At 36.4% G+C, this 24,689-nt stretch overlaps 1 protein-coding gene across 1 annotated transcript; it reads right to left on the reverse strand.

The window, feature by feature from the left end:
• Positions 1-1,597: 1,597 nt before the first annotated feature.
• Positions 1,598-23,631, reverse strand: LOC128241334 (peroxidase-like). The gene is made up of 13 exons (XM_052958264.1): positions 22,106-23,631; positions 21,250-21,435; positions 18,762-18,807; positions 16,430-16,530; positions 14,493-14,617; positions 9,616-9,688; positions 6,521-6,648; positions 4,835-4,942; positions 4,229-4,491; positions 3,632-3,718; positions 2,933-3,061; positions 2,068-2,234; positions 1,598-1,884 (listed from the first exon to the last, which is right to left on the reverse strand). Exons 1-13 carry the CDS (start codon positions 22,362-22,364, stop codon positions 1,715-1,717), a joined length of 1,842 nt encoding a protein of 613 aa, XP_052814224.1. The 5' UTR covers positions 22,365-23,631; the 3' UTR covers positions 1,598-1,714.
• Positions 23,632-24,689: the final 1,058 nt, after the last annotated feature.

Genomic DNA, 24,689 nt, shown 5'->3' on the forward strand with positions numbered 1-24,689 from the left:
AATTGTCAACGATTACTCCATAACATTACACCCGAAAGAGTAATGCAATACGTCGATCCTTCTTCTGGGCGAAGATGTCGTTTACCTGTTGCGTTTCGATTTCCCGTTCACGGTAAACGTGAAGCAGTCCAAGACCGGCAAGTGACGACAAATTGGGAGGGGGGGGGGGGGGGGTATATAAAAAGATCCTTCACATTGTTATGTAATGTTACAGAAGGTATACTCCAGAAAAAGTCAAGGACAATTTCTGTCGGATTTATAAGTATAAACACAAGCTGCAATGAGCCATTAGTTTACCGAGTCGTGAACCTTCATTAAGCATATTTTTTACCCGCAGTATATTCAATAATTTTGAGAAATGGGTCTTACCAATATCTGCAGAGAATATTTGTGTATCATTTTTAAAATCAAAATATGTGATGTATCGTCCTCTTATATCAAATGTTACGGGGCACTACACATTTAATTATGCTTCACAAATAACCTAAACAAAATGTACCACTATGGGGAGGAAAACTAATAGAAATGTTCCCATTTTGCTGCTAAGAGTTTAGTTTATCAGAATTGTCAACTGTTTAAAGATTATTTTTGAACATGACAAGATGAGGAGGTTCAAGGTTGGCGTTTGACATTTTGAAACTGGCCGCTTTGTAAACATCTTTCGGATATATTCAGTATTTATCGACGATTCATGTATGACTCAACAATAAGGGAAACTACTCACCAGGCTTGTATAACTTGTATAACTGGCCCTATATACTGCATGGATAAAAAAGTCGTTCCTTCAACTAAACGGTGAACGAGGCTCTTACTGAATAATGGGATTTTTTTTAATTGTATTGTTTCACATATTCAAAATAGGCGGCCCGCGAAAGCTTCAACCCTCTAACCCTTCAGTTTTTATTGCATTTTTGGCCCCAAATATTTTCTGTCTGTGCGACGAATTGTACGCACGGGCGTATTGTGCGTAACGGCAGCTACGCCACTGTACAGTATAATACTACACATTTTGCAATTGAAATACTTGTATATAGCTTAAGTTAACAATACACCTCTTGAAAAAGAGTACTAACTGTGGAAGATGCCATAAATACGGATGGCAAAGCTCCATCAATCTGCCAATAACGTTGACAAAGTTATTGCCCTTTGTAGAGGTTTTGTTAAATTCTCTTTTAAAGTTATACACATTATAGGAGAACATTCTTACAGAAAATGCAACTTCAATAATTCCAGTACTGCTAAACCTTATCTGATTATATTTAACAAAAAGTAAATAGGGAACAGACATTCATATTGGCCTTGTAATCCCATTAGCTGTACTGTGGTAACAACATTATTAATGAATTGCACTGTCGATCAGCACCTTCAGTGCTTTGATTTTTAGCACAACAGGGAGTGAAAGATTTGTTGTCGCCTATCATAATCGATATACGCCGCTACTCGTATTGTCATTTTTTTTAAATCATTACATCGTATTTAAATCTGAACACTGTCTTGATTGACTTTTTGTGTTGTTTATCTTTTCTTTTGGGTATAAACACTATTTAAATCAACAAAAACACATGGTGACTTGTTTCATTTATCATACAATGTACATTCCAAAGATACACAATGCATTCATAGTAAACAAGTCAAGTCCATCCGGTGGCCACAGCACATAACCAAGTGCCATACATTGGTCACAGCGCTGAGAGCCATGCAGGGGATGGAAGGCTCAGACTATCTCTCGCCATAGCTCAAAGTCGAGTGCAGTGTAGTCGCTGCAGGCCTGGATCGGAATCTGTGGTAGGGGATTAACGAGAAGCCAGCGAGGGAGTTCGTCGGCAGAGGTGTTGTCGCATATTATATTTGATAGCCTCAACTGGCGAATATTGTTTAGCTGGCCTGCGTAGGAAATGTTAATTTGTTATATAATATAGTTATTCCAATATAGTTAATCTAGTCTATATGTGATTATAAAGAATGAGAAGTTAAATTATTAGATGATTTCATCACGTGTCTATTTATAAACAGTAAGCAATCTACTATGATAGCATTTTGAGAGACTTCTCCTACACCATCACCCACCTTCAGTAAAGCCCGCCTCCCTATTTTCAAAGAAGAGCCGGTCTCCAGTCCTCAGCCTCTTCATCTGCATGGTTACAATATCGTTGAAAAGAAAGTGGAGGAGACTCAGTGCCTCTCCCTCATCCTCGGCCAAGCCCCCAGTGAAAAGGTCAATATCCTCTGGGCATCTGAAAAGTCAAATGTACTGTATAAATGACAATTAAATGACAGTCTACATGGTGCACATAGAAAACAGTACAACTTCATCAACTTGTCACATTGACCTTTCCAGATACATGTACATGAACAAAAGGCCGCCTGTGGATCGTGCAAAAGATACAATTTAAAGGCGAGGTGGTTGGCAACACTTGAATGCTCAGATATGTATGAGAGCGTTTACTGATCGCATAGAACTTAATATGGCAGCGAGCATATTTTGTTGTGAAGACACAACTCTATAGTTATGTATAAACCGCCAGTTAGTGCGTTTTCTATGCGTTTAAAAGTAGCTTATCTGAGGTCATGTGAAGATAAAGGCTCGAACTCGCGAGGGTTAGAGGCTGATGGATATCTTAACCACTCGACAACCTCGGAACATGACATTGACCTTTTGACATGACCCTTGGAACATGGCATTGACCTTTCGACATGACCTCGGAACATGACATTGACCATTCGAAATGACCTCGGAACATGACATTGACCCGACCTTTCGAAGTGACCTATATACATGTCATTGACCTTTCGACATGACCTAGGAACATGCCACTGACCTTTCGACATGACATCGGAACATGACATTGACCAATCGACATGACCTAGATACATGACATTGACCTTTCGACATGACATAGGAACATGACCTTGACCTTTCGACATGACTTACTGATACACTTTCGCTAGCCGATCCTGAATATCCTTCGGAATGTTTTCAAGGTCAGCGAAGGTAGCCGCCACCGACCGGTTGAAGAAGGCCCGCATCTGGTTGTAGGTCGGCAGACCGTGATCACGACCCCTGGATAAAACAAAACAGAACTTAGAGTAATAATAATAATAAAAATAATACGAGATATTCATACTGTGTACTAGTTCCACAAAGAATGTCTCTATTTATAGGCGTTCCGTCTTATACACCGACTCTCCAGGCTGGCTGACATGGACACTAGACTATGCTGATAGGCCAATCGGAAAACTTCGGCCATCTCCGGCTACGATGAGCATCGGATGTACGCCAGTGCATTATTAGTTCGTATAATATATGATAATAATATTAACCATTTGTAGTGTTTTTATTTCATAACTGGGTAAAAATTGATTCCAAATGATTGTTTTATTGCATAAATCATGAAGATTCCTCAAAAGTAAAAAGCAAAGTCCTAAGGCTTAACTGCTAAATTGGAATAACTACGCGATCTACTTGCAGGGTAGGTAAATGTCACGATTTCTGACATTGTAAACCGTCCATATACATTTCTGACATTGCAAACCGTCCGGCATATACATCTGAGGTTGTTTTCGATGGAAAATGGCCGAGGAGTTCCGAATGTACCTTTGTGCGTTGAAATATATGTTCTCGTGACTTTACCTTTGAATGCCGAGACTTGCAAGATCGTAACTTCCCCCCATTCCATCTCGAAAGAGGTTATCGAGGTAGTCAAGTTCCAGGAATGGACTGAAAAAACAACAACAACACAAACATAGACAGATTGTTCAGACTTTTGTGAAAGTTAACAACGTTGTTAACGTCATTGTTGTTTACTTTCAAATATGTACTGCTCTGTAGTTTAATGGATATACTTGTGATCTGCAATATTTCTAACAAGATGTAAGACAGCTCATTAAGCTGCACTTTGTATTTGAATATATGAGCACATTATCAAAAACTTCATGTTTAACAGTTAACAACGATCTCGTTTATCACGTAGCAGCCTATATAATATTAAGATAACATGAAATAAAATCTTGATGATAAAGAATGGGCGGAGGAAACGTAGTAAGATTTTGAACCAGTTTATCTAGAGGCTCTGTGGTATGTCTGACATTAATGTTCGCTCATCAAAAACCAAAGAGTTCAAAATAAAGCAATTTTCTGTCAATTTCATTCAAATCTTTTGAACTGTTTGTCATGCTTCTTTATAAATATGGGATAAAATACAATCATTATAGAACGATTAACTCTTACTCAGCAACAGTTCCAATGGGGCTAGCTATGAATGCCCGAAGGAGGTTTGTCACGCCTTCTCCGCTGCCGCCGTCAAAATAGGTGGCCACATTAAAGAGGATGTCACTGACGGGCACCGGGTTGCCAACCGCGTTGAAGTTGGCGTCAAACAGCCTCAGAAGTGCCGGTAATTGCGCGTGTGCGAAGCGCATGGCGGCGGTCGTGAACTCAACAAACACTGATGGGTCGACGTTGGCGTCGTAGTCGTTCTTGTAACCGCATACCTGTGGTAATAATTCGGTACATGCAACCATCATTACACCTGTACCAATGTTTTAAAGATGAATTTGTACGTTGCTTCCTCCTCTATTATGTTATAATGATGATGATGATGATGATGATGATGATGATGACGACGACGACGACGACGACGACGACGACGGCGGCGACGACGACGACGATGACGATGACGACGACGACGACGACGATGATGATAATGATTATCTACTTGCAGCGTGGTTAAATGTAAAAAATGTAATGACATTGTAAACCGTTCTTATATTTTCGAGGTTTTTATCGATTGAAAATGACCAATGTGTTCCAATTGAAACAGAATAGTGCGTTTACCCTGGTACCAATGCCCGCCTCTATAGCACTCGGCACGCTGATCAGTTTAATCAACCACTCATTGTAGATGATGTTTTGCCACTGTGCGATAAGTATCCTGCGAGTCTCCTGAAAGTCAATGACTACTTTAGAGTTTCATATCACAATTAAATACATTCTTAAAGGGACTACACACCAGATTGGCACCAAAAAAGTTTTATTCAGTATCGAATCTCAGGACAATTATTTGATACAATGTTTTACTCTTTGATATCATAATTGATAAAAAAAAAATGTAAACAAATTATCGGGTCGCAGACCGGGTTCGAAACGGGGTCGCCAAAAATTGCATTGCAGTGTTGTATCCACCGTGCTACGAAGGTTAACGGTATATTATAGGAATATTTAAAATATATACCTTACTTGGTAATATCACGTGATAATATCGACTAGCCAATCACGTATAAGAAATAATTCTTTTACGTAAACATACCTTGTAATCTTTTTTTTTTTATGGAAAAATACGGAAAAAAACTGCAAAAAATAAATTAATTGTAAACTATGTGGTACTTCAGTTAGTTAGTTTCAATACATTGTACACACCGATACCAAGTTTATGTCAGTTTTGAACGATTTTCTCCTTTTTTCCCCCGCTATTTCATCATACGGTGTATAGCCCCTTTAAAAACACATTTTTTTGCATTCAGAATGAGCAGAGTTTCAAATTAAGATGGAAGAACAGACATTGTACTCCAAACAGGGTTTGTTTTTTTTATTTTAAATTTTTGAACTTGTTCCTGTAGTTTTCATTGTATTATTGAAACAAAGATTTAAATAAAACGACAAAAAACAAAGTTTGTTAAACAGTTTAGATAATTGCATTAGCGGATCCAGGGTTGGGGCGCACCCGGTGCACACCACCACTAAAATCGTCCAAGTTTACTTTTTATTACAATAAAAGAGAAAAAGGTAACAAAATACCCCCCAAATGCACCGTTTCGGACAAGAAATTGCAAAAAGGGAGCGCAAGTCAAAAGGGTACGCCCCCTCTAACGTCAAATCCTGGATCCACCCCTGAATTGACGTACATATATGGAATTCAAAACCAATTTCAAAGAACTAGTTTTTCAGGAAAAAAAACAAAAAGCAAAATAAGTCTAGTTTAAAAGACGATTTTCAAATTAAGAATTGTTCGAAACCCAGTTTCAACTACATGCATAAGCATAATTCGAAACCATCTCAGTTTCAAATACATGCATAAGCATAATTCGAAACCATCTCAGTTTCAATAATAGTTTAGCTTGGCATCCGGTTTTAAAAACTAGAATATAATGGAATTCGGATTCAAGAATAAGCATAGTTTGAAACCTGTTTAAAGAATCAAATAATTATGGTCGGAACTCGGATTCAAGAAAAGGCATACATGTAGTTCGAAAGCCGGTTTATCTATTATGGAACAGGGATTCAAAAATAACCATACAGTCGAACCCCGTTGGTTCAAACTCGCTTGGCTCGAAGTCCTCTTTGGCTCGAACTGGATGTAAAGGACCGATATCTTTTTACTGAAGGCAAGCAATCCCGCCGAACGGGGTTCGACTGTATTGTTATTTTTGAATCCGTGTTCCATAATAAATTTGACTGTAGTTTGAATACACAGTTTAAAGAAAAAAATGGAGCTTGTTTTCATGGATAAGAAAAGTTTTTGACCTGGAAGAGCCGCTCGTCTCCCCAGTGTGGGTTCACGGCCGCGAGTCCGTCGGCTATCCGGTTGTGTTCCCTCGTGAACAGTGTTTGAATAGCGTCTGTGATTGGAGTGACCCTTTTAGCTCTGAAAGCTGTAGTATGAACGGGAAAATTATCCTTCGGAAACATACAATATAATATAATTATGAGCATGGTTTAAATTTAACTTTGCACAAGTGTTTTATTGTTCAGTGTTTAATGTTTCATCTAATTCTTAAATAGTTGGTAACATATACTAATTAAAAATTGTTTGTTCATTTATACTATTAATGGGCTCTGCATACCGCAATATATTGCTATGTATATTGAAATACGGGCTCTGCATATGACAAAATATTGCAATATGGGCATATCACAATACGGGCTCTGCATAATAAAAGCTACATGGCAATAAATTGCAATAAAGGCTCTGAATATTTCAATACAGGCTCAGTACAATACGGGCCCTGCAGATTGCAATGCATTGCAATACAGGATCTGAAGATTGCAATGTATTGCAATACAGGCTCAGAACAATACGGGATCTGCATATTGCAATGCATTGCAATACAGGATCTGAAGATTGCAATGTATTGCAATACGGGCTCAGTACAATGGGTTATCTGCAGATTGCAATGTAATTGTAATACGGGCTAATTGCAAAACTGGATCTGCAGATTGCAATGTATTACTATACCGGCTCTGAAGATTGCAATATATTGTAATATGGGCTAATTGCAATACGGGATCTGCAGATTGCAATCTATTGCAATACGGACTCTGCATATTGCAATGTATTGCAATATGGGCTCATTGCAACACGGGCTCTGCAAATTGCAATGTATTACAATGTGGGATCTGCAGATTGCAATGTATTACAATATAGGCTCAGTGCAATACGGGCTAATTGCAGTACAGGCTCTGCCGATTGCAATATATTGTAAAATGGGCTCAGTGCGATAAGGGATCTGCCGATTGTAATGTATTGCAATGCGGAATCAGTGCAATACGGGATCTGCATATTGCAATGTATTGTAATGCGGGCTTAGTGCAATACAGGCTAATTGCAATACGGGATCTGCATGTTGTAATGTATTGCAATACGGACTCAGTGCAATACGGGATGATTGCAATACGGGTTGCAGATGCAATACGGGTTGCAGATGCAATACGGGCTCAGTGCAAAACGGGCTCAGTGCACTACGGGATCTGCAGATTGCAATGTATTGCAATACGGACTCAGTGCAATACGGGATCTGCAGATTGCATTGTATTGCAATACGGTTTAGTGCAATACGGGATCTGCCGATTGCAATGTATTGCAATACGGACTCAGTGCAATACGGGCTAATTGTCATACGGGCTCTGCAGATTGCAATACGGGCTCAGTGCAAAACGGGCATAGTGCAATACGGGATCTGCAGATTGCAATACGGGATCTGCCGATTGCAATGTAATGCAAAACAGACTCAGTGCAATACGGGATCTGCAGATTGCAATGTATTGCAATACGAGGGCTCAGTGCATTACGGGATCTGCCTTTTTGCAATTTATTGCAATACGTACTCAGAACAATACGGGATCTACAGATTGCAATGTATTACTACGGGCTCTGCAGATTACAATACGGGCTCAGTGCAATACTGGATCTGCATATTGCAATGTATTTCAATACGGGCTCTGCATATTGCAATGTATTGCAATACGGGCTCAGTGCAATACGGGCCCTGCAGATTGCAATGCATTGCAAAACGGGCTCAGTGCAATACGGGCTCTGCAGATTGCAATGTATTTCAATACGGGCTCTGCAGATTGCAATGTATTACGATACGGGCTCTGAAGATTGCAATGTATTGCAATACAGGATCTGCAGATTGCAATGTATTACAATACGGGCTCTGAAGATTGCAATGTATAGCAATACAGAATCTGCAGATTGCAATGTATTACAATACGGGCTCTGAAGATTGCAATGTATAGCAATACAGAATCTGCAGATTGCAATGTATTAGGTTGCGATGCATTGCAATACGGGCTCATTGCAATGAGGGCTCTGCATGTCAGAACATATCTCAAAGCGTTTTTGAGCATATTGATGCAACCATAGGTCCTTGTAAACATTGTAAAGACATGAGACAATGCTACAACGAAAACACATACTTTGACAAAATATATATGGCCCGGTTGTTCAAAACTCTCGTTAAGGATTTAACGTTAACTATCATCATTAAATGTTACGCTGTCAACGTTAAAATTAATGTTAACTTTAACGTTGACAAAAATGAGTTGTTCAAACTTAACACTTACGCTGACGGCGATAAAGTAGGCGCTAACTTAACGACACTTCTAACGTTGGTCTGGACCAACATTAGAGTCAACGTTAAATAGTCTGTCAACGTTAAAAATGGCTGACACAGTTGGTGCTTTTCTCAACAACAGAAGAAAAGAGAGGATTAAATTATTTCTTTCGATCCACATGAAAAGTGTTGACTTAGAAATGCGATGCCGCTACTGTTTTGATATCAATGAACAATTGTACAGCTGCTTGCCGAAGACTTTTAACGTAAGACTAAACGGTCAGAGCGGTGTCAGCACGGGAGCGAGCAAGTGTGGCTCTGAGGTGGTGAATTGTTTAGATATGTCGACCATACTGTCCCTGACATTTGATACTATCCTCTGACTGGTCACTGCAAGTTAAATCACCAACCACCTGTCGCACATTTGATACAATAAGCGCAGTGTTTTTAAGAACCTGTTACTATGTTACTTACACATTTATTTACAGTACCAAACTGAATCAGTAATTGTTAACAGGCTATGAAATGATTATGGTTACCAAATAATTGCAGAATAATTACTAGTCTAAAATAATAGACGTGTTATACGGGATTCTTCCAATCCCTAACGTCTAAACGGGAATGTGCAAAAAACGGGGGTGTTTTAAAAATATTGAAATTGTTTTAAGTGAAGTATTTTATGGTTGAAATTGACCATAATGAGTTATATTCATATTTTACCATGTAAGTGAAATGCTATTTTGCACTAAACAAGCATTTAATGCATTAAAACAAGTTGTTTACCTTTCCAATAAAACGAAAGTTGAGTGACACAGAAAACAATTATGCGAAGGGGAACAACTCGATACAATCGTAATAACTCGGCCTCCTCCGACAAAGCTTCGAGATAGACCTCGTTGTACAATCGTAATAACTCGGCCATGGCCGAAATGTTCCGAGCGATTTAAAACTGTGCCCTGAAGCCTTGCAGGTGCCCTTCATGTATATATCGTTATGTTTTGACAGAATGAAATGAAGAAAAGCCGTCAAACTCATAATTATAAGTTGGATATTTATTTTTTGTTTACGGAACTAATATAAAATAACATTATCTGGTAATATTTCTTGTTTTTATGATATTTTATAGACGCTATATGCTTTAACCCGGAATCCTGATCGGAACAACTACCCACTTTTGATACTAAACAATTTGTACGTGAAGGATTTGCCATATCAAAAATCTAAAAAAATCCGTCAACGTACAATTATTTGGACTAAATAATTACCTGCATAAATGACCCTGAGGTGAAATATCTCAATGATGACAGATTGAGCTTCCACAAATGCATTGTCAATGTGACAAGTGTGGTAGACCACTCACTTTCCTATTTCCATAGAGGAAGCCACTACAAGTACAGTTTTAAATCCAATTTATCTAATTAAAAAATATTTTCTTCCACTGTTTACATCATCAGAACGCTTGAAATTACGACACAGATAAGTCGGTAAATTAGAAACGGTCGGACGCTTCACCCCACTAATAAATCGCCCCTTTTATGTATCAACCTGTTTCACTTCAATTAACAGGTTAACAGGTTAACTGTTTATCTTATCAAAATACAAATAAGCATGAATATTGCATTAGAATCACCAGTTTTGAACAACATAATTGTGAAAATGCAACATGAAAGAATTGCAAAATTATATTTGAGGAGGTTCCAGTTAAAACTCCCCATACCTGTTTAATAAAGCCTAATATTTTCCATTTCTGTTGTGATCCCCATTTTTATATCATGTTCTGTTTGTATATGTAAAGCATGTTTTTGCTCCAATGTTGACATATTTTACAAATTAAGTTTTTTAAGCTGCCCTTTGTGGTATAAATATTGCACATGGGTGCACAAGTTTGGTCTTAAAGCACTGTATATCCCCTGTTTGGTCTATTCAATCGAACACCATTTAAGTGTTTATACTTATCACGCCGATTAAATTAAAGCATTAATCCACTTTACATTTGATAAGTCAATGCAAAGTTAACTAGATTCTTATACTAGTAATATAAAAAAAATCAATAATAGGACGGTATTAAAAAAGCTCAACTGATATCCTAGTTAAGGGCAAGTAGTTCAGTCAACATGAATATTTAGTGTAATGTAACCTCAAATCATTTTTTCCCCTTTTTTTTTCGTTGTGGTTAAAACATGGCCTTGACATTCATGAAAAAAACAACAACGGATTTTTAGAAGCAGTTGTAGAATTTTGGTAATATATATAGATATACCAGTGTATGTATATATCATGTTATATATACCTTTAGGCTTTACGTATAACGGTTGGTTTACAAAACAAAACGCATCCTTAATTTGTATATCATTATTCATTTAATATTGACTAAAAAATAGCAAAGTGATGAAATGAATAATGAAATACACCACTGCCTGTGACTTATTAATACAAGTTTAACATTTTAAGTGGATTTACCCTTCAAGTGGACGCGGTAAGTTTAATTGGAATTTCGCCGTATCAGACCACAGAAATTGTAAACGATTATGGAAATACAAACAGGAAGTGAGCCTAACGCTGGTGTTAACGCCAACACGTAAGCGTTACATCAGTGTTAGCTAACGCTTACGCCTATAGATTTTTTAACAACAGGATAACGCTGATGTCGTTAGTTAACGTTAACGCTAACAGTTAACGCTAACATGTCAGCGTAAGCGTAAGTAATTTAACGAGAGTTTTGAACAACCGGGCCAAAGACTTACAAAATGGACAATAGTTGGTGTCCCTATTGAATGATCCCATCAGTTTACATGTGGTTTCTTCCAGGTTCGGAGGTAGTAGCCCATTGCGAAGTATCAGTTTTCCTGAAGTTCACCATTCAGTTAAATTTTATTGTTATATATATATACGCACACTACCTAAAATAATATATAAAGTATTGTAAATAATGAGCATGAAATTACATAAAAAATAAAGATACACTCTGAGCCTCAACTAAGATGTATAACAGGATTATTAATATATGTGTGTTTTAAGCTATTAAATACTCGGTTACAATTTAATTATCAGTAATTAACATTTTCCATAAATGTTTTATTTAGAAAGTACTTTTTAAAGGGTTAATCACTTTAAACTTTATGTTTGTTATACATGTATATGTATTGATTTTCAATACGAATGTCACTTAAAGCTTTCGGCGAGATGGCAGACATGAGGGATGATATCTGGTCGGTTTGAAAAGAAAAACTAGAAATGTGTCCATAGGACACGGATGCCCCCACTTCGGTTTTTTGTCACAGAAAATAAGCCATAATGATCTTTGAAGTATTTTTGGCAAAAAAGGGCCGTAACTCCTAAATGACTAAAGCGATTTCCATGACTATCGAACTTGATCAAGATATTATGGTCACAAACATGTGTTTAAAGTTTGGTGAGGATTGGACAAACAGTTTTCAAGAATTAGATCGGAAACAATCTTCGGGACGTATTTTTCAAGTCTTTTTTTTGCAAATAAAGGGCCGTAACTCCTAAATGACAAAAGCGATTTCCATGGCTATCGAACTTGATCAAGATATTATGGTCACAATCATGTATGTAAAGTTTGGTGAGGATTGGACACATACTTTTCAAGAATTAGATTGGAAACATATATTTTTGAAGTATTTTTGGCAAAAAAGGGCCGTAACTCCTAAATGACTAAAGCGATTTCCATGACTATCGAACTTGATCAAGATATTATGGTCACAAACATGTGTTTAAAGTTTGGTGAGGATTGGACAAACAGTTTTCAAGAATTAGATCGGAAACAATCTTCGGGACGTATTTTTCAAGTCTTTTTTTGCAAATAAAGGGCCGTAACTCCTAAATGACAAAAGCGATTTCCATGGCTATCGAACTTGATCAAGATATTATGGTCACAATCATGTATATAAAGTTTGGTGAGGATTGGACACATACTTTTCAAGAATTAGATTGGAAACATATATTTTTGAAGTATTTTTGGCAAAAAAGGGCCGTAACTCCTAAATGACTAAAGCGATTTCCATGACTATCGAACTTGATCAAGATATTATGGTCACAAACATGTGTTTAAAGTTTGGTGAGGATTGGACAAACGGTTTTCAAGAATTAGATCGGAAACAATCTTCGGGACGTACGTACGTATGTACGTACGTACGGACAGACAGACGTACGTACGGACAAGGGCAACCCTATATGCCGCCACTTTGTGGGGGCATAAAAACACACCAGTGAAATGTGTTTGCGTTAAATATCATACATGTATGTAGAACCTTTGGCGACAGGATATGAAATAATTTATAACGTCTTTATATATAAGCAATATTGACAAATTTTCAACTAAATGTTTTTGTATAAAATGTCACACGTTACACAGCCGGGGGACTTCAAAGCTTCTAAGTGAATATTTTCAACTTATAATGTGCTTTTATTTTAGGTTGAATAAAATGAAAACTAATGATGTTTAACACCAAATTTAAAAAAGGATAATCCATATACAGTCAACACCCGTTTGCTCGAACTCGCATAGACCGACGCAAGTACATCGAGCCTCAGAAAATTCGAGCCAAGCGGTAATGCTAACAATAAATAGAATAAAATCGTTCCTTTATATCAAATCAAGTTAGAATCAACGTGGTAATCGAGCCAAGCGAGTTCGAGCCAAAGGGGTTCGACTGTAATTAAGGCACGAATAGATTTGATTAAAATAGAGCGTATTTAAAATGTTCATTTTTTTAAAACCTTACTAAGGTCCAGGGGTATACCGGGTATAGGCGGGGGAAATAGGCCGTGTTTTAACCTTCCAGGTGGCCCCGTAGCGCCGGGTGAATGCGGTGGTTTAGTCTTCGCGCCAAATATAGGGGGCAATGGGCCTAACCTAGGGTCCCTGGGGTTCGGAGGCATTTGGCGGGCAGTCCGTCGTGGTTATAACTGGCTGGTGCGTTATACCACGTGCATTGTCCACTGACTCGTTTTCAGTCTCTGATTTTTCAAGTTCGGTTTCGTTCAATGATTCTTGAGAATGTTTCCGCTTAAAGACCGCAATCTTGTTACAAGAAACAAGGTTTACAAACACTCTTATTTGAGTTATAATGTCCAAATTATTTTCCGAGTCAGTGGTTAACGTTAATCAGAGTAATGTTTTAAAATAAGTTCAGGAATAAAGAAGTCTTCTTGAGACGCCACGAAGTTTTGCAACCTGCTTCATTTTATGGCATACAACTCCGAGGCCGTTTAAATTAAGATTTTAGTAATAAATTGGCAGTATTTAAACCGTCATACGGTTTCGTTATTTTGCTGCGTACAGTCGAACCCCTTTGGCTCGAACTCCCAGGGGTCGGCCAAATACCTGGAGCCTGTGAAAGTTCGAGCCAAGCGGGATTATTAACCCACAGTATAAAGAAAACGGTCGTTTACATCTAATTCGAGTCAATGAGTAGTACGAGCCAACCGAGTTCGAGCTAACGGGATTCGAATGTATTAAAGTGAATTGAACTTAAGCCTTTTTGTTATTTGATCATCACAATCAATAATGCATTTCAATTTTAAATTTACACACACACACTTGTGATAACGTACAAAAGAATGAATTTGTATTCTATAATCTTTGATATATGGCAGAAGGGGCGTGGTCAAAGGGGTGTGTCAATAAAACGCACCCTGCCTCCGTGCATCCACCTACCTCCCGTAAACATCCTAATCCTCCTGTTTTCTTGCTTGCTGATCCCATACAAGTGCGACAAGTCTATGAATGAGGTCTGGAAGTTCACTGGGGTACGGGTACCTATAAATGGCATTAAATTATAACTATAAAGTGTACATCCTATGTACATGTATGTTATGGTTTGAGCATGTCAACTGCCCGGACAACAGATTTTAAATATAAGTAGTGGTGGATGTAATAACCTCACAAAATGCTACTCGGCCAAAAATTGATACGAAAACAGATTTTTCTATGAGTTCCAACGCTTACAACAGATGATTCTAAATCTATAAGTGGTATTTTTTACAAATATTTCTACACTTGCCTCCATTCACAGATGATTGTAACAGTGTCTACCTTTTCCCTTTGATTTTGGGAGCCCCTACGTTTACTGATGATTTTACTGGTATATACATTTACAGATGATTCTGTGAGTACATACGTTTACAGATGGATCTGTGAGTACCGACGTATACAGATGATTCTGAGGGTAACCACTTTTACAGATGATTCAGTGAGTACCTACATTTACAGATTCATCTGTGAATACCTATATATATACGGATTATTCTACTGTTATATACCCTTACAGATAGCTCTGCCAGTGCTACATTTACAGATGAGTCTACTGGTATATATGTTTACATATAGTTCTGTGGGTACCTACGTTAACAGATAATTTTACCGGTATATACATTTACAGATGATTCTGTAAGAACCTACGTTTACAGATGATTCTACTGTTTTATATGTTTACATATGGTTGTGTTAGTACCTAAATTTACAGATGATTTTAACGGTAAATAAGTTATCAGATAGTTCTGTGAGTATCTTCGTTTACAGATGCTACTTCTGGCATTAACGTTTACAAATAGTTCTGTGAGTACCTATGTTCACCGATGATTCTACTGGTATATACGTTTACAGATGATTTAACTCGTAGATCCTGTGAGTTTCTACGTTTACAGATAAGTTTGTGAGTACCTACATTTACAGATTATTATGTGAGTACCAATATTAACAAATTATTATGTGAGTAGCAACATTTACAGATGATTATGTGAGTACCTTCAATTACAGATGATTATGTGAGTACCTACATCTACAGATGATTATGTGAGTAGCAACATTTACAGATTTAACTCGTATATTCTGTGAGTATCTACGTTTACAGATGATTATGTAAGTACCTACTTTAACAAAAGGTCCTTTGAGTACCTTCTTTAACAGATAATTCTGTAAGTTCCTTCTTTTACAAATGATAATGTGAGTACCTACTTTTACAAATGATTCTATGAGTACCTACTTTAACAGATAATTATGTGAGTTCCTACTTTTACAAATGATTATGTGAGTACCTTCTTTTTACAGATAATTCTGTGAGTTCCTACTTTTACAAATGATAATGTGAGTACCTACTTTTACAAATGATCCTATGAGTACCTACTTTAACAGATAATTCTGTGAGTACCTACTTTTACAAATGATTATGTGAGTACCTACTTTTACAAATGATCCTATGAGTACCTACTTTAACAGATAATTCTGTGAGTACCTACTTTTACAAATGATTATGTGAGTACCTACTTTTACATGTGATCCTATGAGTACCTACTTTAACAGATAATTCTGTGAGTTCCTACTTTTACAAATGATTATCTGAGTACCTATTTTTACAAATGATCCTATGAGTACCTACTTTTACAGATAATTCTGTGAGTTTTACAAATGATCATGTTAATAACTACTTTTACAAATGATCCTGTCAGTACCTACTTTTACAGATGATTATTTAAGTACTTACGTTTACAGATGCTTCATCCAGTTTATCATTTACATATGAATATGTGAGTACCTACATTTACAAATGACTCCAGTTCAAAACAAAATTACCATTGCAGTTGTCTTTCGCCACGGATCGTACGAAGTTCATGCATCCACTGGTTGCAGGGAACGGGTCGCCATTTCTTTGAACAATGGGGAAACACTCGGGGCTGGAGCAAAGAAAACACTTCGAGTTGTTTTTGCGGATTATTACATGTACGGGTTTAAAATTTTATAATTTATCCTTTTACTATTATCTTGGGCATTCATTGGAGCCGTTACATTTTTGTTACGCAGTGTAAATGCTCCAACGTATCTTCCGTTATAGTGCCAATGAGTGAAATATGGGAGTAAACAGTACAAGTGGTTTCTGTTTTAGAGGTTTATAAGAGTATAATTAATCAAAGCGCGAGGCGCTGAAAGACTATCTGCGGGCAAATATGTAAGAGTTGCAAATTTTATTTTAACTATGGGAATGGCTGAAGAGCACATAAATAAAAGTGAAAAATGTGCCGACAGCGCTTGTGCCCACACTGGGCGAAGAAACAAACATATCTATATCTTTATGGCGTCGTGTGGCATTTTGTTTTTGTAAATGTCACTTCAATCGTCGTAATCCCCCATCCCCATGCTTCAATCATTTTCTTTTATTAACATACACGTTTTGTTTAGGGAAAATCATTTTTTTACAAACAACTTTAGCAATAATTCCATTCAAAATGCACAGCTTTATATCAATTCAGTCGACGTATCCCCATGTATTTGAAGTTACAGTAAATGCTCTTTTCAATCGCGTCTAAAGGGTTTTCGGTGCTTTGATTAGATAGCATACGTTAGACAAATTTTATGAACTTACACGTTTTAATTCTTTAAGGAAAATGATTTTATTTTTACGAGCAACTTTAGCAATACTACCTTTTGAAATGCAGAGCTTATCAGATGGTCGTTTTCTCGCGGTGAGGACAAACATGTGGTCAGTTAATGTATGTAGAAACTGTTTAGAATATAGGTGAGTTAATGAAGTTGAAACTATTTTTAGATTATCGGAACTAGTCTGTTTTTATGAATGAGAATGGGATTGTGCTTTTTAACGTTTATTGATAAATTTAATGTTATTTATGTTTAATGTAAGTACCTGTGTAGAAACAGTACTAGTGATGTTATGAATGCTTCGTACTCGTTGGATGTTAAACAGGTTTAATCCGAACTACTTTGATTCACCAAACGTATGCATGACTCACTGTCGTATCAGGGCATGTGTGCTTATATAAATTGAAAGCCTAATGTCTAAAACTATGCCAAGAATACACCGGAACGAAGCTTTTATGCAAAAATGAAAAACATCTCATTAGAAATATAAACGCCTAAAATCATAGAATGAATAGTATCTTGTTATTGTAGGTAAATTACAATGTATAGTATTTGAAGCATTAGCAATGCGAAACCTGAGATACAACTATTTTAACACTAAGACAATAACTATATTTGTTTCGTATCTCATATAAGTCAAATAAAAAAATCACGTCAGGTTTAAAAAACAAATCCTGCAGGCGATGGGACACTTGCGGACGGTAATAATTTCTGAAACATCATGGGCTAAACTAGAGTGAATATCAATACTGTATGTTATCTTCCTACCAGAGCCTCCATTATCTTGACCCTCATTAATCTGATAAATATAACGATCTAAAAATAGTTATATTCTGCTAAAAAGAAAACGCCGGGATACATAATTACAGCGCGGAAATAGCCGAACAAGCAAAAACTCATACTCGGACTGCAACACGACCAATCCATTTGTATGGTTTCGACGTCATTCTGCTAAACATTGAGCGCATTGAGACAAAACAATGGGTTAAAACGACATGAATAGAAGTAGTTCTTTGGAGTTTGTGGTCTTAAGACTACCTGCGCGCATGCGCAGATAGTCTAAAAATGGCTGAAGTTGCATGAAAAGATCGATTATGGGTTGTGTAAATTGTACAAAATGATCGTCTAGAACATGCTTAAGCTTAATCTGGACAACGTCAAAGTCTGGATGTTCATGAAAAGTGTTATCGTACCTTAAGTTTTAGCAATATCTTCACATGTTTTTAGCCTTTTATTGTCAAAACGTTGCCTAGATACCTTAAATTTGTGAAAGTTGTCTTGCTTAAAGATTGTAATTAGGTAGGAAATGAAATGTGAAAATACTGAAACAATTTACTTTATTAATATCATTTTCGATCTTTTGAAAGTATGACAAACTACCGTTGGAGCATTTTCAACGCATAACAAAATAGGTATGGTTCCAATGATTGCCCGCTGTGTACGCAACAGCTCAAAGCTTGAAGTTGACATCTTCATATGTTTCTTTTATGAAACAGCATCAATAAAACGAAAAATATGTGGTTAAACTTACTGATTGCATATACCATCACAGCAGTGAGGTGGTTCACCATCTTTGTCTGAAGATAAAGTATGCATTATTTTTTTTATATTTATCACTCGTGTGTTTGCTTTTATTTAATACTTATAAATGTGGACATGACCTACATATCAAGCATTGACTATTGGTTGGGGTTGTACCTTAAATTGTTTAATCAATTAAGTAAGAAAAATCTTAAGTATATAAACATATATATATAACTATATAAAGTTATATATGGTTAGTAATATTAATGGCAGTTTTAAAGTATCTTCACGATATTCAGAATTGCGCACCGCTTTGAAGGTAACATTTTTCAAACTAAAATGAAAAAAATATTTAACAAATAGTTTGTTTCATTCGCTAATGTTTTTGAAAATGCACGTTTTTGAATTGCTTAATAAAGCTTGGCAAATCATACGAAGTGTTAAAACCAAGATACCAACAGCTGGAATCTTACAGCAAATGTTACTCAAATATCAATTTTCACTAGCGTTAATAACGGTATTGAGCGATTCGTTGTTGCTTGATCGGTTGATTGACATTATCACTTGATGTTATCAATGTTTTGTTTAATGGTCAAAATATCTACACTTGGTGGCCTAGTGGTTCAGGGGTCTGCTATATATGTTTTCTTGACTTTACCGGCGTGGCTTCAAAGCCAACTATAGCCAAAATACCTTTTTATACTATAAATGTATTTTTTCTTCAATTTCGATATTATGAAAAATAGAGTGGTTTCAGATGCATTTCCGAGAAAACTTATATTTGGATCTAAACATGAGCGAGTCCCTTTAACGATATCAGATAATTACCTTTATCACCATAATCCGACTTTTATGCATACGGCCGTTATCTGTTAGTTTGTTTTTAATTTGTATTGGTATGACTGTCAAATTCAAAAGGCTAATATATAATAATCATATGTGTATTGTCTTTGTTAATTATTATTGTGTTCGTTTCATACAAACGGCCACATTGTAAACATGTTGTTTATTGTATTGAATATTTAAGATGAACTGTTATAAATACTTGTATCTTAATGTGTTACCATCGGCAAATGAAAATGTTATTAATATTAGTTATTATTATATTATTCAGTATTCTATTTCCTATTAAGATGCCCTCAAGTGATAAGTGACTTCGTAGTATTTTGACCTTATATAAATATTTATTTTAGATACATAATTCAAATTTAACATTAATATTTGCATTTATATAGTATTCATTTTGACATGAATGAAACACAAGCATGGTTAACAGATTACGCAAACATGATTAACACAGTCTTAAACAATCGGAACACCTCGGCCATTTCCTCCATACGACGGGCCTCGGATGTATACTGAAGAATCAGTAAAAGTAGTTCGTAAAATTATTGTGTCGAAGGAAAATGGCCGAGGTGTTCCGAATGAAGCTCGGATCTTTCCGTACAACCTCTGTTAACATTCGGCAATTATTATTATTATAGGTTTCTCAAATGACTAAGACAAAACCTTTGTTGCTTGCCTTCTGAGAAATCTTATATAAATCTATGTAGTTTTTTTCTTGACATCAGGATAAAACATGCATACTTCTGTTTGTTCTATTACCCTGGACTAAGACGTACATTTGGTTCTTCTATAAACATTGAAAAAGCTTCGTCAGCTTGATAGGAATAAGCCTACATATGAATTATGGTAGTTCTACAAACTTAGATAAACCCATATATGTGTAACTCCAGGATTCTACAAACGAGGGTCGTTATACAAACCAATCCACTTGAGTTCAGGGGTCGCACTACAAATCTTTACTTTTGACCTCGGATGCATCATATACAATGGACCCAAGCGTAGGGTGTTTTGGGGAAACGAGGTTTACCGAGTTTCCGCATAACACCCTGCGCGAGGGTTGGGATGAACCTATCTTTCACGAGTGGCTATGGTAGATGTTTTTTCTCCCACCTCAGTTAAACAAAATAAAGTAAAAATGTATTTTTTCGCTGGAACTCTTTTGTGCGTAGTGAAAGAATGTGCGAACAGATATGTGATAATTCGTGGTTGTCATGGACATGCGCGCAGTGATTCAGATAATGTTAAAAGTCAAATCATTCTGTAAATAGTTCTGAGGATGGTGCAGCATTATTTCTTGAATGCAGCGTGAAAACTTTTTTGTGTCATTTGAAGCGAGAATTGATTGATGTGGATTATAAATATTGCCACAGGACAAGGTTTCCATGATGCTATAGACGATGGTCTTCAACATGTGAGGTAATTGTGTGGTGACAATAAAAGAGTTCCAAAAGGGTACTTGTTTTATCTTTGCCCATGGGCTTTCCAGCATGACCAAATGTTTGGATCTTCTTATTTGAGATGGACAAAAATGTCATGTCATGTCTGCTTGACTTCCGGATAAAACATGCAAAAAGATCGTTCTATAAACCGACGTCAAATCAATGTCTACTTGATTTCAGGATAAACTATACAGTTGTTGTTCTACAAACCGAGATAAGGTTTTAGATGTGTGATATCCGCGACGAGGTAGGCACCGATCACCAGGTTCAGGAAGGAGAAAAAATTGTCTGTTTTGTTTTCCTGATCCGCCATAGGTCTGTGGACGGCTAGGCTGATCGCCCGTGGGTCTGGCAACTCCTGGCCACCACAGCCCGTCGTCCGTGGGGCGCCGGTACCTGGAGGTATGGAAAATAGTTCTTCATCGAATATGCATTCAAGTAAGAGTGTTTCCAGTACATTGCTGTTGATCTATTAAGGTACACAATCTCTTAATATAATGATAATACCGAGCGAGCGAGGCAGATAAATACCTCATGGATTAAATGGGTGTGCGTAGACAAACTTAAAATAATTTAATTTCATTATAATGACCGCGTAAATTCAATGAAAAATAACCAGTTTAATTACCGTTTGCATACACATGTATGTAATCTGCTAAAAAATGCCAATATTGTTAATAGTCACCAGCCATCAGCATTTAACACTATGTATGTGGAGCTATGACATAACTAGTTAACTGTTTGGTTGGATTCCTTAATATATCTAAAGGTACCACTCTTATTATTGCGACGAAATGAAAATGATCTCATAAAATAAAATTCAATCTGTATTAAACAGCCAATAAACGACCACATTTGTATACTAGTAACAAAAAAAACATATAAACATGTTAGTATATACATGTATATTGATTACAACACCATCAGCAATAACAGCAACAACAGCAACATCAGAATTAATGTGCTCCTGTTCTGCTCCTGATGTTAAGCAGAAAATAAAATAATCTATCTATTCAAGTGAATAAATATAGTGACCATATGAAATGAATAATAATGTGTTTTTTACCGTTTGCATAATTACTCGGCAACAACCTTCCTCGAACGGTTTTAGCCATGCCCCATGTTGGATTTTGCAGATTATTACAGCTGCCGTCAAATGTGCGATAAACGGAAGTGGTGCTACAAGTTCCGGTGCTCATACTACCCAGCTGGCCGCTCATAGGACAACCGTTTCTAGATCGATCTGATTGGAATGATTTTGGCATTGACCTCTCGAAGGAGCTGCCACGACAATAAATCATACAGCGCGTACTGAAATTATACATGCATGTGGTAAATAGAGGAAATTTGCTGATTTCAGTGTAGGATCGTATTCCATTAACAAGTGATCAAAGAAAAACCCCCAGTAAAATCGTTTGTTTGTTTTATTTCAGGGGTGATCAAAGAAAGAAATCATTTTCATGAGTTAAAACATAAAATACGTGTGTACGCTTCTTTTCAGATAAATGCAATTTTATGATAACATAGAATTATTTATGGAATTGTTCAAACATTAATTTAGTGGTATTTAACCACGTCAGCAGGCAGTAAGCTCCCGCATAAATTATTGCCTCAGCCAATCACCTCTGAGTTTTATCTCAAGTGGCACCGGACAGCCAATCGCGATAAGTTGTAGCCATTACTGATATATATTTAGGGTGGACAAAAGCCTCGGCATTACTACTTTCAACGGTAACTGTTTTGCTTAAAGTGCGTCAGCAAATGAGAACAGCACCTGACAATTACCTGAACATTTTGTTTTTCGGCAATGGTATTGATTAATTTCTGATTCGTGTTTTATTCAAAACATAGAACAGCACTTGTTCATTCACTAAATCGACGATTCAAGCAACTTCCCTGCACATAATGACTGGCAGAAAATCAGCTTTCAACATCGTATGTCTCACAAGGCAAAGAAATGTTTTGACGAAAGTCTATGAAATTATGTTCGAGCATTTTTATTGTTTTCATTTATTATGATTTTGTACTTTGTCCAAACAAGAGCGAAGGTTTGAGGACATTCAGCTTCAAAAAAATGGAGTCAGCATTTCCCTAATAAACAGTGCTTTTTATTTACAAAAACAGAATATACTTACACATAAACATTTTTTACAATCATACTATCTACATTGACAGATAACTCTATTTCAAAAGTGAGGTACTGCATTTTAATCAGAGGGAAGTAATAACAATTGATAATAAAAGTAGTTCCCAATATTGTTTTAGCAATGCAGTTTGATTTATTTTCACTGTTAAAGGTACGCTCTCAGAGTTTGACAGTTTTGGCTTTTATTTTATGTCTGTCTCAGAACCAGCTGATTTTGGCATCAATACCTTTAATTCGGTCATTGAAGATAACTCAGTAAAGCACATGTCTCAATCATAAAACATCAATTTTCTAACGTTAACATGAAAAACTGCGATCTGACCTTTGTGTCAGCAGTCTTTTATCACTGGTTTTCATACATTAACGCACAGATTGGCTCATTTCAATACAAAAGTTGTCAAAACGGTCAATCTGTGAGAGCGCAGCATTAAATTGCCATTTCACATATAAATATGGACATTAATATGAGTCGGTTGATATGTGCTGTCGTAAGCGTAAGTTGCTTGCGTAAATTGTATGTCTTAAAATACCCATTGTGCGGTGTTACTTTACAAAAGTAAAATTCGACCACAGATGTCTTGTTTCCGTCCGGAAGAATAATGGTAGTTGATTGTTGCGTGTGTACTGATATGGGTAGAGGAAAACACAAAGAGTAGTTCGTGCTTCTACATTTTTGTCTAATTATTGAAATATTTTAGACAAAAAACAACTAATGTTGATATTTTCCGAGAAATAAAATATTTTCTCTTCCGGACTGAATTTCAATGAATGAATTTCTTACTCATGTTAACATTGAAAATTCGCCTTTATTTTTGATTCTATTTTATTTTCGGTAAAGCAAAATCATTGAAGACATTTTTTTGGCGGATACACACGTAAATTTGCTGGACGAGCTTTTTAAACACTCTCTATCCGACACTAACATTCGTCGAAAAATACTCAAAACCTTAATTGTAATTGCATAACACATCTTGTAAAATTAATGTCCCGTCTTCAGTACATTCAGTGCTTTGATTCAGTGATCAATATCGGATAGAAGTGCAGACATTTTAATTCTAATATGATTCGAATTTAAAATTTAAATTTATGTTTGATTACTACGTTTCGTAGAAACAGCATAAAAGGTTAGTTGTTTTATTTCATTATCAAATGGGGCGTACCTGAAGCATTTTGCACTGTACGCCCGCGATGCCAACATGTATTTTGGTCTGAAGATGGTATATGGGTTTGGCACGGGAAGGGGTTCGCCTATCTAAGTATTTTTATAAGAAAATAGTTTTCTTTTTTAGAACCGGGATTCTGTAGTAAACCGCCCTATATCAGGTTTTATTACTATTGTAGAAAATAAGAATATATATATATATTTTTTTACATCAACACATAAAAAATACTTGCACTATTATTTTGGAAATTTCGGAAAAAAATCCACACTTTGGCAAACAGAGGTCAATGGCTGGGTGGACAAAATAGGGTGGGTCGAGTTAGTTGAAATAAAGTAATCAAT

This window comes from Mya arenaria, chromosome 7 (assembly GCF_026914265.1).
Source record: "Mya arenaria isolate MELC-2E11 chromosome 7, ASM2691426v1".
NCBI classification, from domain to species: domain Eukaryota; kingdom Metazoa; phylum Mollusca; class Bivalvia; order Myida; family Myidae; genus Mya; species Mya arenaria.